Consider the following 17,078-nt stretch of genomic DNA (forward strand, 5'->3'; position numbering starts at 1 on the left):
GCTCAGACACATATTTGGCTCAATCTGGTTCATGAGAGAGATATTATCAACTCTCTCATTATTTCCTTCAGTAGGTTTCATTCATTCACTTGGAAAAAGAAAGGTCTATTAAGATCAAAAAGATCTGCTTGGCACAATGCTATGTATGCCCTAGGAAGGGAGAAGGAGAATACAAATTCCAAATTACACTCAATCTAGAAAGCAGGTCCCTTTGGATTCAGAATGCATTGCTGCTGCTGTTGTTTATTTGCTCAGTTGTGTCTGACTCTTTGCAACCCCATGGATTGTAGCCCGCCGGGCTCCTCTTTCCATGGGATTTCCCAGGCAAGAACACTGGAGTTGGGTTGCCGTTTCCTTCTCCAGGGGATCTTCCAGGCCCAGGGATTGAACCCACGTCTCCTGTCTAGCAGGTGGATTCTTTATCACTGAGTCATAGGAAGCCCTAGAATGCACTACCAGAGTATATTGTTTTTAAGGATTGCCTTCTTAATCATATTTTGATTAGTCAGGTTATCTTTCAGATTCATTTCAATCCTTGAATATCCACCATTAGAGTAGGGCTTAAAATAGTTTTGAAACAAACTGGTGATATGGAAAGAAAGCTAGCTGGAGAATCAAAATTGTCTGCAAGAAATCCACTCAGCAGATAAGCTACTTGTGACTGACTTGAGGTAAACTGTGTCTTACTCATTTTGAAGGTATTCTAACTCCTTTAGACAACTGGGGACATACATTACTGTTAATAAACTATTTTCTTAAATTAACTGAATGACTCACCACTCGCCTAAACAAATTACTTCACCTTCAAACAAAAGCAACTAATTTCACATTTTAAATATGAAATACACTTAAGGCCAAAATATGAAGCAAAATTCCATTGCCAGGCAATCAGTTAAGTATAACCTCAACTGAGTAAAAGTTAAGCCTCTACCAATTCTTCTTTTCCCAAAACAATAACTTACCAAGCTATTATCACTAAGGGTTTTTTTTTTTTTTTCCCAGCACAAGAAGGAAGTAAATCCTTTCCCTTTCCCATAAACACACTTTCATTTTGTCAGGTTTAAGAGCAACTCCAAATGAAAATTCATTCAAATAAGTAATAACTATTCATTCAAATAAGTAAGCTACTGGGTACAGAAAAGCAAACATCAATAAAAACAAAGCTATTTATTTACTGATTGTTAATAAACTTTTACCTTACCATGGTTCCTTATTTTTCATTTGCTAATTGTTTAGATAATTTTAAATAAGGCCGAGAAATAAGTCTGTCTGGGAATAAAACAAGGATGAGTCCCTAACCTTGAAAGTGAAAGTTGCTCAGTCATGTCTGACTCTTTGCGACCCCATGACTATACAGTTCATGGAATTCTCTAGTCCAGAATACCGGAGTGAGTAGCCTATCCCTTCTCCAGGGGATCTTCCTGATCCAGGAATCGAACGGGGGTCTACCTGCATTGCAGGCGGATTCTTTACCAACTGAGTTATCAGGGAAGCCTGTCCCTAACCTTAATATATAGTAAATGATGAGTACTGACCCAAGCTCAGCATCATCAGTCATCACCATCATCACCTGAATGAAAATATCTACAAACAATAATTTTTTTAAAAAACCCAGGGAACACCAGATCCTGGCTCACAAAGCCCTACATATTTGAACAGCCTCATTCAATTTCATCTTCCACCATTCTACTCTTTACTCGAAATGCTTTTGTATTAACTATTCCCATTGCTTGGGAAGCTGCTGCTTCTTGTCATCTGAGCCTTGGCTTACTTTAGTGTAGGGAGAAAGAGAGACTTTTCCTTATACTAAACTTTATCACACCGAAACACATAAAAGTTATCTGACAGTTTATTACTGTCTAGATGTCCTGTAAAATACAAACTCTATGATATCAGGAACAAACTTTATCCTGTTCACTTCTTTATTCCCACACACACAGAATAGGGCTGGCACCCCAATAGTTGGCTCAAATATCTGCTGAATAAATGAACAACTTATGACTTACCAACTCCATTAAGTGTACCATTGTAAAAAAAGCCAGGCTGACACATCAAGAGGGTATAGCAACCGGGAAGCAAAGTATAAACAAAAAGTGCTTTCCAATCACAAGAGAAGCCCGTTAGAGCCACAGATGACTCCCCTCCTTAGCTTCTTCAAACAGGAATGAACACATTCAGAAATCTCCACATCCCATGGTCATAGCACTGATATGAAGATATTTTCTACTGAAATCCCCAAGCAAAATCAAATCTGGTAACCTAAACATTACCCCAAGAGAGAATTTTTTTCCCAATATTCAAGAACAAAATCAAAGATAGGGTTCAAAACCCTATAGAGGGTTCAGGTTTATATAATGTGGTATGTAACTGAGGTTAAATACCTTCTCCAGGGGATCTTCCCAACCCAGGGATTGAACCCAGGTCTCCCACATTGAGGTGGATTCTTTACCAGCTGAGTCACAAGGGAAGCCCAACTAGTTGTGTGGCTATGGACAAATCACTTGATTTCTCAATGCCCAAGAATGAAAATAAAATCACTGTAAAAATGCTTTGAAATTCAATGAGACACTATTGCCTGGATTACTATTCCAAAGAGAGAGAACAATGACCCTATGTTATATAAGTACCCAAAGTTCCTCATTAGACGGTCCCCAAAATACCTCATCATGGCCTCATAGCTACAGTCCCTTATTCAGGTCCTCACATACCTCTCTTAGTTTTACAGTGATAAATGTTTCAAATTTAGATCCTAATAATTGTCTCTCGGTTCAGAGAAACTCTGGCTTACCACATCACACTCTCAATGATCAGAGTGTCTCTATACAGGCACACAGGAGATGTTCAGGAAATCGTTTGCTGAACGAATAAATAAAGACCAATTAGTACTGGTGCCAGCTACCCCATATTAGCTGTGCTTCCAATTAGGCAGATAATTGAAAAACTAGATGTGGAAAAGGAGGGCTAAAAAACCCATAAGGCTCCTCAATGGTGAAGTCACTGTGCTGTGCCGAGAAAAAAACAGCCCAACCTAGACTTTGACTATTCAATGAAGCTTCTGTCTACTCCCCAGCAAGGAAAGATTACTTCACAAGGAAGTGATTTCAAAACTCCAGAGTTGCTGCTGTTTATGATAATGAAGGAACTGAGAGGTAAAAATGGAACCATGCAAGACTCCCAAGAACAATGCGACAAACTCTATTTGTTTGTTTTGGTTCCTCATCACACAATCCAGGGAAAGGTCCCTGAGTAAAGCGGTCCATGGCTGTCTGTGCCAGCCCCATGCGCTCACCAGCCCCAGCCATGGGGAATTCCAAGCCTGCTTTGGTTAGCGAGTGCCTCTCCACTAAAACAGCTGACATCCGCTTTGTCTGATTTTGTTTTACTTCACTCCAGTGTCAAATTAGTGCAAAATACAAAGTGTCTTTAATCTCTGAGTACATCACAAAAATTGTAACTTTCCTACAAGGGATTCAAGGTTCTTCATAAACCAGTCTCACTAAATGTTATTAATCCACAAAAGACTCCTAAGAGATTGGTTTACCACTTCTGAAGGAAGTTTACTAAAAATGTATCCAACATCCCTCAATCTTTCATACCCAAAATCCCCAGACTTTCCCAATTAGAAACTAGCAAGCAGCATTGTACTAGGAGTAGAATGGAAATTGAAAAAGGCCTTAGAAAGCTAAATTCTCTTCCTTTATCAAAGCTGACACAGCAGCCTAGAGAGGTTTTCATGGCTTTGCTAGTGTCAACAGAGCTGGGAGGTAGAACTCAGCTCCAACTCACACCTCAATACTCTTTGCTCTACACTCTGAGGGAGGTGGAGGTTAAGGATGGGGATGTGGAGGGAATCAGATCATTTTGATTTTCCTGTTTATCAGTCGAGAAACAGTAGAAATTAAAAGAAAAAAATTAAAAGGCTGACAGGGAAGAGGCAAGAGAGTCTGGATTTGGTTTGGTTTTTCTATGCTAAGTGCCATAGCCCGAGTCGCAGAGTCAGACACGACTGAGTAGCTAACACTTTCATAGCTTGAGTCTCTACCAGAAGTAACAGAAATGAACAGGCCAGTCCATGGCTGCCTTTTAGGTCTTTGTGTTGTCTTGAGAAGATCACTGAAGCAAATTATTCTTCCATAAACAGATTAGTCCAATTTCTATCCACAAAGCTATCTCACTGGTAGTGGGTAAGGATTCTAAGATAAGCATAAAACCCAGACTGAAATCAAATTACATATGCTGTATACCCAACTAATTGGTCATTAGACTATTTTGTGCCAATAAATCAGGTCCCCTGACTACAGAGTGGCTTTCCAATGGTTTATCCATCCACCTAAGGACAGTAACAGAGAGCTATTTTTTGTCAAGTTCTGATTAGTTATATAATGATTGTTAATTGAGAAATGTTACCTTCATTTCCTCAGACTTTTTCAGTGGGTTATTTTTCCTAACTTAGAGATTTTTCCAAGCTCCTATTATTTCATAAGCTAAATTCTCCAATTCTCTACTCCATTCATTCTTCAGTCAAGTACTGTTTATTATTTCAAGGTTCATGTTTATTATTTCAATTAAATTAAACAGGGACAGATGGGCAGGAAGGCTGTGGGCATGTACATACACATTTTAAAAAGGAAACACAGCCTTGAAGCATGGAGAAATTTTAAGCCTGAAAAACGATTTGCCCAAATGAGATCCAGTGAGAAAGCTACATATCAACAGAAGCCATCTGAACCTCCCTCTTCACCATCAAATATTGTTGAGGTTTACTGCAGGCTAAAACATCAGGGGCTACTGTAAAGCCTCAGCTGCAGGCACAGGCAATGACAACAGTGACCAAATAGAAATTGAATTACCAGTCAGCAAGCCATGGGGAGAAGGGCAAGATACGGTGGATCAAAAAAAAAGTGGTTAGATGGATGTAACAAAGTGTTGGTTTTCTTATTTAATGTAACTATTCCCTGAGATCAGAAGGAAAAAATTAATATTAACAACTCTGAGATTTTACTAAAAAAGCTGAGATAGAAGCTATTCACTAAGAACAAGATCCCTCTGTTACTGAGTCTAAAATCACTGAGAATTATTATGAGAACTTTAAAAAGAATGAGTATTCAAAGTTCCAGAAAGAAGGTAATATCTTACCCAACTATGGAGTGGACTTAAAAATAGAAACTCAAGGATCACAAGTCAAAGACACAAAGATTTAAACATTAAAACATTCTAAAAAATAAAGAAAAAAGAAAAAAATCATTAAGACATTCTAGTTTTCCTCAAATCCTTCTAATCTACTATAGAAATGGGAGAATTAAAGGATTTTTTTACCTATATAAAGTATTAATATGGCTTCCAAGAGTGGAAGATCACTTAATCTGTTCTTTTTTAATTATTAATATTTCAAATAAAAATCATAGGATACTCAGAAATAAAAAGTATCTTAGACACATTTGCCAAAGGAGATGAAAATAAGGCTGAGAAAAGATTATATACATATATTTTTTAAATTTAGCATTGAATGACTTTTCCCTCAAACCTCTACATTATGTTCTACATTTATTTCTTGCTCAATTGCATATTCTTTAGAGACTTGATCTTTCAGTCTCCAGTAGAGTGAAATTATTTATTATTATATTTCAAAGGTACATAAGAAGTTTTCCGTTGAATTTGAATTGTAGTAGTTATAATTAACTCATGAAAGTTGAAATACATATAAAAATTACCTCTGTCCACCATAATTGTTGATGTCCGTAAGTCAGCACTAGCATTCTATGACAAAAATCGCTAAATGTCAGCAGTTCGGTTTTTCAGGCCAATTATGTGAAACTGACTGTAATTACTGCAGTAAATATTCATGGATTAAGATACCTTTCAATAAGCAGAGCAATTAAAAATAATGAAGAGCAAGACATTATCAATGTCTTCCTTCTAGATTTAGAACTACAGAACAATTCAATCCCCTTAAGAGTTAAGCTTTTAATTTCTGGTTGAACAAATGAAAGCTAGATTCCCTGGTTTGGCACCCTAGTTTAGGATTCTGTTCATTTTCTTTGAAAGAATAACCTGAAATGCTAAAAGGATAGCACATAAATAAGCATATATGAATTTCATTAGAAATCTGAATTTACAGTTGTAACTTTAATGCATTTAACCACTAATCAAATGTTTAAGCAGAGAATTATGCATAGGAAGGTGAGTATTTTTTTAAAGAGTACATGAATATTTCATCAAATTTTAAACAAAAGCACCATATAACAAATCAGATTCTTAGAATCTGAGAAAATTAACTCAACATATTAAGTACTAAGTATGTGTGTGTGTGTGTGTATGTGTATGTGTGTGCAAGTGCTGCTTTCAAAAAATTCCCAGAAAAAAGAATAGTGTCTCCCACTCCTATTTATTCTTAGATGATTGTTTAATAGTGAAGTCAGTTTACATTTGAAGACATTCTGAATAATCTTATTAAAAACCAATTCAAACAATGTGGTTCATGTTTAACTCTTCGGTTATTTACCCATTAATCTCTTTAAGTGCTTGCTTCCTTCACACAGCTGTAGTTCAAGAGGTGGCCAGCAGTTGGCCTCCATTTCAGTGGATTTTCATGAAAGTCCAGATTTCTTTCTGCAAACTTTAAAAATGCTGTATGCCTAAATAACTTTTTCATAACTTAAAAGCTTTCAAAGGATCCAAGAGAAACACATTTTTCTTTTAAAAATAAAGCCACACATACTGCAAAGATGTTCTCTGTAAAACATTCTGTTCAGCAGATCTGAGACGTCTCCAAAGGGATCAAGAACCACTTGGTTTGGAAGCAATAGTTGGGAACTCATAACAGGTTGGTTAAAAGCCAAGAATGACAGCCACGAGGAGTTCTTTAATGCAGATCAGGGGTGGCTGCAATACTAGGCACTGGGCTCTGCCTTGTCTTCCTACGACATTTATTTGGAATGCCTTCAATTGTACTTTCAACTACACAACACAGTTGTTGAAAAGCCTCTGTCCCTGGTCTTCTGTTCTTTTCTCTTTTTAAGTTTTTCCCTAAAGACTGCAATCATACTATGATATTTATGAAGACAGCTCAGAAGATATCTCCGTTTCTGTAATATCACATACACTCATCTATCTCCCAGTTATGACTTAAATATTTTCACCAGGATATGCCACCATCATCTCACACTAAACACATACAAAACAAACTTAGTCATCTTTATCAAATGAATCCCCTCTTTCAGTCCCCTTGCCTTTGTTAATCTCAATTCCACTTTTCTGGTCACTAAGAATTAAACCAGAGGAACAGTCATGGACTCCCTGGGGACCTTCATTACACACATTCTGTTTGCTTCACGTGGCAGATTGCATTCTTCAAACATGGCCACCACTGTATCTCCCATCCAAATGTATTTCTACAATATGATCTTGCCACTTTATCATCAAATGGTAAAGTTTAAGTCTAAAGCCCCTCCCCTTGAATCCAACTGGCTTTAAGACTCTCTTAGAACCAAAACAATGTAACTGAAGTAATGCTATGAGACTTCCAAGGCCAGGTCAGAAAGGACCATGCAGTTTCTTCCTGGTTCTCTTGGAAACCGCTCTCTAGAGAAAGCCAGCTGCCATATAAGAATTTCAGCTACCCTACGACTGCCATGCTGAAAGGCCACATGCAGTCCAAACGAGACCCTATCTTCTAGTTATCCCACCAAGGTGCCATAATATGAATAAATCTGTCTTGGACCCTCCTGACCAGTTCATCTGTCAGCTGAATACCACCAACTGATTTCAGTAAATACCCCAAGGAGAAGAATCACTCAGGTATGCATGCACTGCCCTAATTCTTGACACATAAAATCATAAAATAAGAGATGTCCACGGCTTCCCTTCTAAGCATTCAAAATGTCATGTGTAGAGTTACTACATGGGGCTAAACATTAATTGAGATGTCACTTCTTTCCCTCCATTCCTAGAGCCATCATCAAAGCTTGTATCACCTCTGCTCTAGATTATTAATAGCTGATGCCAGGCTCTCCTCACTACTACCTGTCACTACACTCTACCTAACCTAACACTTCCAACTGAAAAACTACTTTGATGTACCAACACCATAACCGTCTTCAGTCTCATAATGTTTTACACTTGTAGAAAACTTTATAATGTAAAAGGATCTTCATAAATATCTATTTTACTTGATCCATATAAGAAAGACCAGAGAGATCTGTCAATAGGACAAATATTCTCTTCCTTACTTTATAGATAAAGAGATCAGAGGCTTAGGAGTTTCAATTTTATACAACCTCACTGCCAGCAGAACTAAGACCCTGTGTCATAGACTATTGCTGTTTCTCTATTCTACATGCCTCCTGAGATCTATTTCAGATTAAAAAAATGTTCAGTGCCTCTTTCCATCCCTACTATAGCGACTCTTGCTTTCTAGGCATTTCTTAATACGGCTTTTTCTATTCAACGGGATGTTATTGCCTAGTAACTCTACCACCACCACAATAATCAGGCTGGCTCACTTACTCACCTAACAATCTGCCATGCTGATTACAGCCTCTCAGTATTTACTTATAAAGTCTCCTCCTATCTACTTAAACCTTACTCATGTGTGTTAGCACAAATTCGACCTCCTCCATTAAGCCCTACTAACCTATCCCTGTTGCTTTCTCTCTGCTATTCCTACAGAATTTGCAAATTTCGCCCAAATTTTGACAATTATATTAGATCATCTTGTTCAAGTGTCTTGGTCTCACTTTCCAGACTTGTATTCAGCTAACACACAACCGTACAGAGAGCAATGCTGGGTGCTTACAGCCACTGTCTGTTCTGACCAGTCAGTGCCCATGACATACCATTTGTTAAATATTTCCCCAACTAAACCATAAGCTCTTTAAGAGCAGGAAGTTTGTCTCATAAAGAAGTATTTCAGCCTCCAAACCAAGCATAGGACTACACACACAGCTAGTGTTCAATACATACATTTACTAATTGATCTGAAGGGAGTGAAGTGGATTGTGCTGTGAGAAAAAAATATTCTTAAGTCATCTCTACGCTGGAAAGAAAGAGTCACAAAGATAACAAAATATTTTCAAGATCAGCAGTTTAATGTCAGGGACATTTAAAAATGTATCATTTAAAGATATTCTGTGCAGCCCATAACTGTCGAAATGTTTTATAAATGTTTTTACCAGGAATGTGAAAAAATGTTTCAAAAATATTCAAGGAGTAGATGTCTTAACGGCCCAAAATAAAATGTTTGCTGAGGCTACAAGGCTGGCAGAACTCTGCTTCATTTCAAAAAGTTTCCAGGCAATGGAAATGTTTTCTTGGAAAATACTACCTTTATTTAGAGAACACTTGCCATGAACACTTAGTCATTAAGTAATTTAAGGTTTCCTCACAAGCTCTTTGGAGGAAATCTATTATATGAATGAATGAAATTATCAGCCAGCACCTATAATATTAAAAAAAAAAAAATACATTTGGCTAAATATATGAAATCTACCTGAGTATTTTTCCAAGTAAGTGGGAAAATCTTTTATATTTTTTGGCCTATTTACTGTTCTTTTACATTTTTCTGTAAGATAAAATTACAAATAAAAACACAAATCCTTAAGTGTTTCTCTGTCTGTAATGCACACAAATCCAAAAAAAATGGAGGGCTTATTTTATTCCACAAGCCAAGTAATTTTCAAACAGACAAAACAGTGATTTCATTCAATGAAAATAAATGTTAAACTTCAAAGCTATTTTTAGTAAGATCTTTGAGTTTGCGTCAAATCACCTTTCAATGAGGGAGCAACTTGGTTTGGACATTTCACTCCATCATCTGCAGTAAATCATACGGTGAAACCTAAGAAAACAATTTCTTCCAAGAGTTTTGAAGCCAACTAAGTCTTATTCTTTTAAACATCAAAAGACAGCTAAATTCTACTTCAAGCACATGGCTTGTACATATAGTCTTTTTAAAACGTACACAAGGGGATACTTGCTTTGTTTTACCTGTTTAGGATTTCAGTGAGTTTCACAAAGCCAGTGTAAGCCAGTTCAAATGCTCCTCTGTGCCTGGACTGTAAAAGGTGTTGTTTAAAGTAATGTCCTATTTCTTTTACCTTCAAAACAAAATCAAAAATAAATATTCAACTTAAGTTTACACTGACAGGTGTATTTATGTCAGTAACCACTTAGAACTCAGGTCTAGATGTCTGTTTAGCACCTACTATGCAACAGTTAATATTTTAAGCATTTTGACACTATCACAATTGATTCTCACAATAATGCCATGAAAGAAGCACTATTATTATCTCCACTTTACAATGGGGAAAAATGAGGCCCAGAAAGACCAAGTAACTTATTCAAGGTCACACAGCAAGTAGATGGTAGAAACAGTGCATAAACCTAGGCAATTTGGCTCCAGAGTTGACCAAAGTTTAACAGCTATGCTAGACCTGCCTCCCTATGGCAACTTCACAGATCTTGCTGTTTTCTCTGTTAGCTCATATCATTCAATACCAACAGCAAACCCCAGAAAGTGACACCCTTCACTCACCTAGGCCTAGGTGAAATAACTACCTATTTTTTCCCTCTTCAAAAAATTTTTTTCTATTATGGCTAAAATATACATAAAATTAACCATTTTAACCATTTTTAGGTCTACAGTTCAGTGGCATTCAGTATATTCACTTTGTTGCACAACCACCATCTATCTATAGAATTTTTCATCTTCCCAAACTAAAACTCCAACCTACTAAACTATAATTTCCAAAAATTACCTTTTTATACATACACACACGTTAATGGCCATGCAAGATTTCGGGCAAAGGGCCTCCTAAAAATTGACAGGCTTCACTCTGAGTCAGAATCACGGAGCTTTCCAGTATGCTACCCAATCGCTTCCCTACACGCTGCCTTTCTCCATGCAAGTTTAAACAATTAACAAATATGACAATGGATTTTAAAGAAGACATGACTGACGATTAGCTGCTGATGAGGCTCTGTACAGCATGAACTGTTAATGAGTGGGCTGATTGTACTTTTTTTTTTTTTTTTTTTATTGTACTTTTATACCATAAGATTTGGTAGCTGACCCACTTTAGAAAATCAAGATTCTGTATACAACCTCAGTACCTCTTGATCCAGGTCTTCCCAGCAGGTCACAGAATGGTATAAAGTAAGCTTAACCCAAAGAGCTCACACATGTTTATCCAGAAACAATTTCTACCCTAGTGCAGTGACTGGTGTTCTGCACACATTAGAGATGATAAACAGCACAAAGAGCAGTTAAACATGTGACCACGGGCAACTGCCTCAGTCTCCTCATCTATGAACTGGGAATAATAATAGCACTTGCCTCATAGATTGTGTATTAAAGTGAATTAAAAAATCTAAAAGCTCAGCATAGGCCCTTAACTTATAAACCCATTCAGTTCAATGTGAGCTCCATATGGGCTTCCAAACAGAGAAAAGGTAAAGATATATTCTAAACTCAAAATATATACAATTATAGAAAGATGGGTGATACATTTAGAGATAGAAGCATCAGACATGAGGTCAAGAAAGAACCAAAGAAGCAGGCTACAATAGAAGTTTTAAATCTATTTAAGTTTAAAACATTTTAATACCATCAAAGAATGGCATGTCGTGCTCTTCAGCTAAAGTTTTCAGGTGAAGATCTGATGATACCCCTAATTTTTAATATTTTTGATAAGCTACATACTACTAGTTGTCACCTGGAGAAGGGAAAGGCTACCCACTCCAGTATTCTGGCCTGGAGAATTCCATGGACTGTATAGTCCATGGGGTCGCAAAGAGTCGAACACCACTGAGTGACTTTCACTAGTTGTCAGGGTAAGCCTTATCATTTTACCTTCAATATGTAATTTCAGAGTATATTTTGAACAGAATTATCAAGCACTAAATCTGCATTTAACCCCCAAGACAGACCTGTAGCTCAATAACCTTACAAAATAGGACCGAAAGAAACATCAGTTACTTAACTGGTTATGACCATCATTTCCATTACTCGAGAAACTAAAGATTTCTAAGAAGGTGGTTCAAGGCACAGAAAATAAAAACAGGAAGTCATGGAGACGGGTCTCTCTATATCCTGAATTTTTTTATATTACAGATGTTAAAACATACTTCAGGAAAATAAATGTTACCGGGAAAGTGCTTCTCTGTGGATTTACAATCTAGTTCTCAAAAAAGATCAGATGTTCATTGCTTCCTTTACCTTAATTCCCTTCAAAGGGGCCTAAACCAAAAAGCATATAATAAATCAAAGACCTCAAAGTGAATGAGACAAGTGGATGGTCTCTCTTCTCAACCCTAGGTACTCCTGGCCTTAGAAAACAGTATGAGATTCTAAAAATATATGTAAGAAGTAGACAGTTTTTCTTATTTCAATTTGCACTTAATTTCCCAACAAACCTACCTAGGTAATATCAAGGTTTAATATGAATTTTTCCCTTTAAAGAGAGTATATTTCTATTAATCAGACAGTAAGGACTTCTTTAGCACTCTGTCAAATGCTTAGTAGCTCAGTGTTGGGTAGACAAAGAACAAAACAAGACATCTGTCCTCAGAAGGCTTTCAGTTCAGAGAAAACCAATATGCTGGATGGTACCTACCAGGAGCTTAACTGTACTAAGAAATGAAGGTTCTTTTTACATTGAAATAAATTATTACAGTACGATTAATGGCTTGATGTGAAGAACTGACCCACTGGAAAAGATCCGGATGCTGGGAAAGACTGAAGGCAGGAGAAGCGGGAGAAAGAGGATGAGATGGTTGGATGTCATCTATGGACATGAGTTTGAGCAGGCTCTGGGAGTTGTTGATGGGAAAGGAAGGCTGGTGTGCTGCAGTCCATGGGATCACAGAGTTGAACACAACTGAGCACCTGAACTGAACTGAAGATTAAAGGCTAGACTTTAGACAGGCTATACTTGGGTGAATCAATATGAAAAAGATAACTAACATGAGAAAGAGCTGGGATACAAGAATGAATGAACAAACACTTATTAAGCACCTGTTACCTCCCAGATACTTCATGGGGTCTTTTTACATGAATGAACACAGACTATACAGGAGACTGATAGCAAACCTAGCTGAATGGCCTTGAGGTTTCGTGCTAGGAAACAGTGGAAGAAGACAGGGTTGCCAGGTAGGGATGTACCTATCACACAAGGAGTGGGAAGGGTCAACCTGGCAACGTGGTCCGTGAGTAGCTGGACAAGGAAAAGGAGCCATGCCTTCCCTTGGATGAACAGAGTACAGGGAACATATTTAACTCTGCAGAAACTTACAACAATAGTAGAATCAGAAAAAGAATTTTTTAATTTAATTAAAACAATGAAACAGTCCTCTGAAAATTAAAATTGATTGTCTTTTAATCTATTTGATACTAACCTCCTATTTAAAGTTCACAAAAGCATTTCTTTCTTTTTTATTTATTTATTTTTTTGCGCTGTGCTGGGTCTTCATTACTACACAGGCTTTCCTCTAATTGCGGGGAGCGGGACCTAGTGTACCAGCTTCTTCTGTAGTACAGGCTCCAGGGCACAAGGGCTTCATCAGTTGTGGCTCCCAGGCTTTAGAGCACAGGCTCAATAGTTATGGTACACGGGCTCAGCTGCTCCGTGGCATGTGGGATCTTACCAGACGGGGGTCAAACCTGTGTCTCCTGCAGTGCAGGAGGACTCTCTACCACTGGGCCACCCAGAAAGCCTCAAAACATTTCTTTTATCATGGATGATGTCTTTATAAAGTATCTTCTTTTTTTTTTTTTTCCCCCTTTATTTATTTATTTATTTTTTCAGTGGGTTTTATCATATATAAAGTATCTTCTTAATGAATAATACATATCTCAGACTTTTTGAAAGGGAATTAAAGTATCAATAAAAATTTTTTCAAAGGCCACTTATTTCTAGTCTTAAAATTAAATTCTAGTCACTAGCTCTTTGGGGGATGGTTTTGATCACCAAAGAAAAGCTATGACAAACCTAGACAGTGTGTTAAAAAGGAGACATCACTTTAACAAAGGTCCGTATAGTCAAAGCTATGGTTTTTCCAATAGTCATGTATGGATGTGAGAGTTGGATCATAAAGAAGGCTGAGTGCCGAAGAATTGATGCTTTTGAACTGTGGTGCTGGAGAAGACTCTTGAGGGTCCCTTGGACAGCAAGGAGGTCAAAACAGTCAATCCTAAAGGAAATCAACCCTGAATATTCATTGGGAGGACTAATGCTGAAGCTGAAGCTTCAATACTTTGGTCACCTGATGCAAACAGCCAACTCACTGGATAAGACCCTGATGCTGGGAAAGACTGCAGGCAGGAAGAGAGGGGGATGACAGAGCATGAGATGGCTGGATGACATCACTAACTCAATGGACTTGAGTTTGAGCAAACTCTGGGAGATAGGGAAGGACAGGGAAGCCTGATGTGCTGCAGTCCATGGGGTAGCAAAAAGTCAGACACAACTTGGTGACTGAACAACACTATCTTTTAAAGTTTCGTATATTCTGGTTCTAACTTTCCATAAAACCTACTTCTATAGACAAATTGACATGCTTTATGGATTTACAGGGTGTAAATTTCCACAGGGGACATGCCACATCTCTAGGAACCTGTAATTCAACAATGGACTAAACAGAGCAGCAACATAAATGCTCATGTAAAGCATGAACTCCACAAAGGACAAATGTAAATACATTTTTCATTTGTTATCTAAATAGTAGAGAGAAATACAGTAGAAAAATAAAAGCTAATTCCCTTCACTACAAGTTAGAAAAGCCCAAACAGATTCAAATATACAGGTGGGACATTTCCACAAAGAGCATGTGCAGTGGTCAAGATCTGGGATTCTGGAGACAAGAAGTCTGGGTTTAGGAACCCTACTCAGCTTCCTTACCAATACAAGCTAATTATGCAACAGAGTTCCCTCATCTGTGAAATGGGGATAAAACTAGAACCTACTTCACAGGATTATTCTAAGAAATAAATGAGATTTTGCATATAAGCATTTAGCAGAGTACCTGCCAGACAGTAGCAAGCAATATTGCTAAATGTCAATTTCTGTTTTTATTTTGTGTCATGAGGTAGTGAGACTTAATTCCTAAAACCTTAATTGATTTCCCTAAACCTTCTCTGGTGGCTCAGATGGTAAAGAATCTGCCTGGAAGGTGAGAGACCCAAGTTTGATCCCTGGGTCAGGAAGATCCCCTGAAGAAGGCAATGGCCACCCACTCTAGTATTCTTAGGGTATCCCTGGTGGATCAGATGGTAAAGAATCTGCCTGCAACGTGGGAGACCTAGTTCTGATTCCTGGGTCAGGAAGATCCCCTGGAGAAGGAAATGGCTACCCACTCCAGTATTTTTGCTTGGAGAATCCCATAAACCGAGGAGCCTGGTGGGCTACAGTCCCTGGGGTCGCAAAGAGTCAGACATGACAGAGCGATTAACACACACATTCATTCAAACCTTCAATTTTACTTTAAGACACAGCCACTTCTTATAACCTTAGGAATGTCAACAGGAGTTCCTAATTCCACTTTGGTTAAATGGAATAGTTCATAAAAGTTTGTAGTATAGTAAGATAACGTTTTACACTGGACATTCTCTACCATTGTGATTTCTTACTAACACCTGGGATTTCTTCAAAGCCCAAACACTGTCCTCCTACATAATGATAACAAAGATGATGGTTTCCTGGTATTCAGGCATCCTCCCATCAGAACGTTTATTCTTTGTCTTCCAGCAAATTCTTAACTATGAACCACTTTAACAGTTGCCCTTCAGTCTGACTTTCTGAAATGAAATGCTGTCTTGAATCTCTTACTACACTTCTAAGCCCTTTGAAGTCAGAGAACCACATATTATATTTCTTAATGTTGCCACAACTCATGCAGTAAGGCAGTCAATATATAGTTGACTAAATGATATGATTTCAAGCTCAACTTCACATCCCAGTAACATAACCATGTAGCCTGCATTCAGTACAGTTCAATACTTTGAACTGATTTCTAAAAACTAAACTTTGGTAGAAGAAAACACAGAAGCAATCTCATGAAGACTGATGAATACGAATAAACATCCATCCCATTTATAGTTCATTAATGAAAACTAAAACAGAAACAAAAGGCACTGAGGACGTGTATAAACCTAGTTATTAGCCACGTACATTATGAAAATTACAACAGCATCTAAAGTAGGAGTTCTTTAAATTGCCAATTTCTAATAGTTCTAACAGGTAATTATTTTTATTCGTGTGATTTCTGGGACAATAATTACTAGAAAGGGGAAAGCAGATATTAAAAAAAAAAAAAAAAAATTCTACCCAGAAGCTTCTTTTTAGGAATATTACAAGAAGTATATAAACAGATGAACTGATGGCCCAGGTAGAGGAAGTTGTTTAAGAAAATCAGTGGGTACTTGGTATCCAATATCCCATGGAAAGAGGACCAACAATGTATCAAGCAAAGCTTCCAGCTCAAAGCCCAGACACAAACCAGTCAGGAAGTGGTAAGATAAGGTTGCATGCACTGCTCACTCTTTAAGGGTCTCGACTTACATCCCTCAAAGCTGGTTTTATCTCTGCCTCTCGGACAGGGACCTTATGAAAGAACCTTTCATTTCATGATTACAGCGCAGGAGGAAGGTCAGACATGCCTATGAATGAATACATTTTCCTCTTGCTGAAGTCATGGAGGACACACTGCTTCATAACCAGTCATCTAGGGAAGGCTCATTTGCTAAAAAATTCAGTGGCAAGTTACCTGACTACCCACTACTTGCAAAACTCTGGTTGGCTATGGGAAGCTGGGAAAATTAAATTTAAAGAAAGATTAAATGAGCCATGCAGAACAAAGGCGGCACTGTGTCGTGTCTGAACACAGGCTGGGAAGTAGAATTGGGTTCCTATCCCAGAGTTGCCACAAACCAGCTTTGTGATCTTGGGCAAACGAGGTAACATCCAAAGGCTTCAGTCTCCCCTTGTGCAAGGGAGCTGGATAATATCATCTCTGTGATCCTTCCAGTGAGGAGTCTGTGAATTATATACTCAGAATTATAAACAAGTACCAGGTCCTCTCCTCGA

General features: G+C 37.8%; 1 protein-coding gene across 5 annotated transcripts in view; it reads right to left on the minus strand.

The window, feature by feature from the left end:
• The window catches only part of THADA (THADA armadillo repeat containing), a 326,765-nt gene that overhangs the window by 250,976 nt on the left and 58,711 nt on the right, over nucleotides 1-17,078 (minus strand). For all 5 annotated transcript variants that reach the window (XM_043468439.1, XM_043468440.1, XM_043468436.1 and 2 more), the window contains one exon: nucleotides 9,985-10,094. In XM_043468439.1, coding sequence (XP_043324374.1) covers nucleotides 9,985-10,094 — 110 coding nt within the window. The remainder of the gene's footprint in view (nucleotides 1-9,984; nucleotides 10,095-17,078) is intronic.

The sequence above is a fragment of the Cervus canadensis genome, chromosome 5, assembly GCF_019320065.1.
Source record: "Cervus canadensis isolate Bull #8, Minnesota chromosome 5, ASM1932006v1, whole genome shotgun sequence".
NCBI lineage: Eukaryota > Metazoa > Chordata > Mammalia > Artiodactyla > Cervidae > Cervus > Cervus canadensis.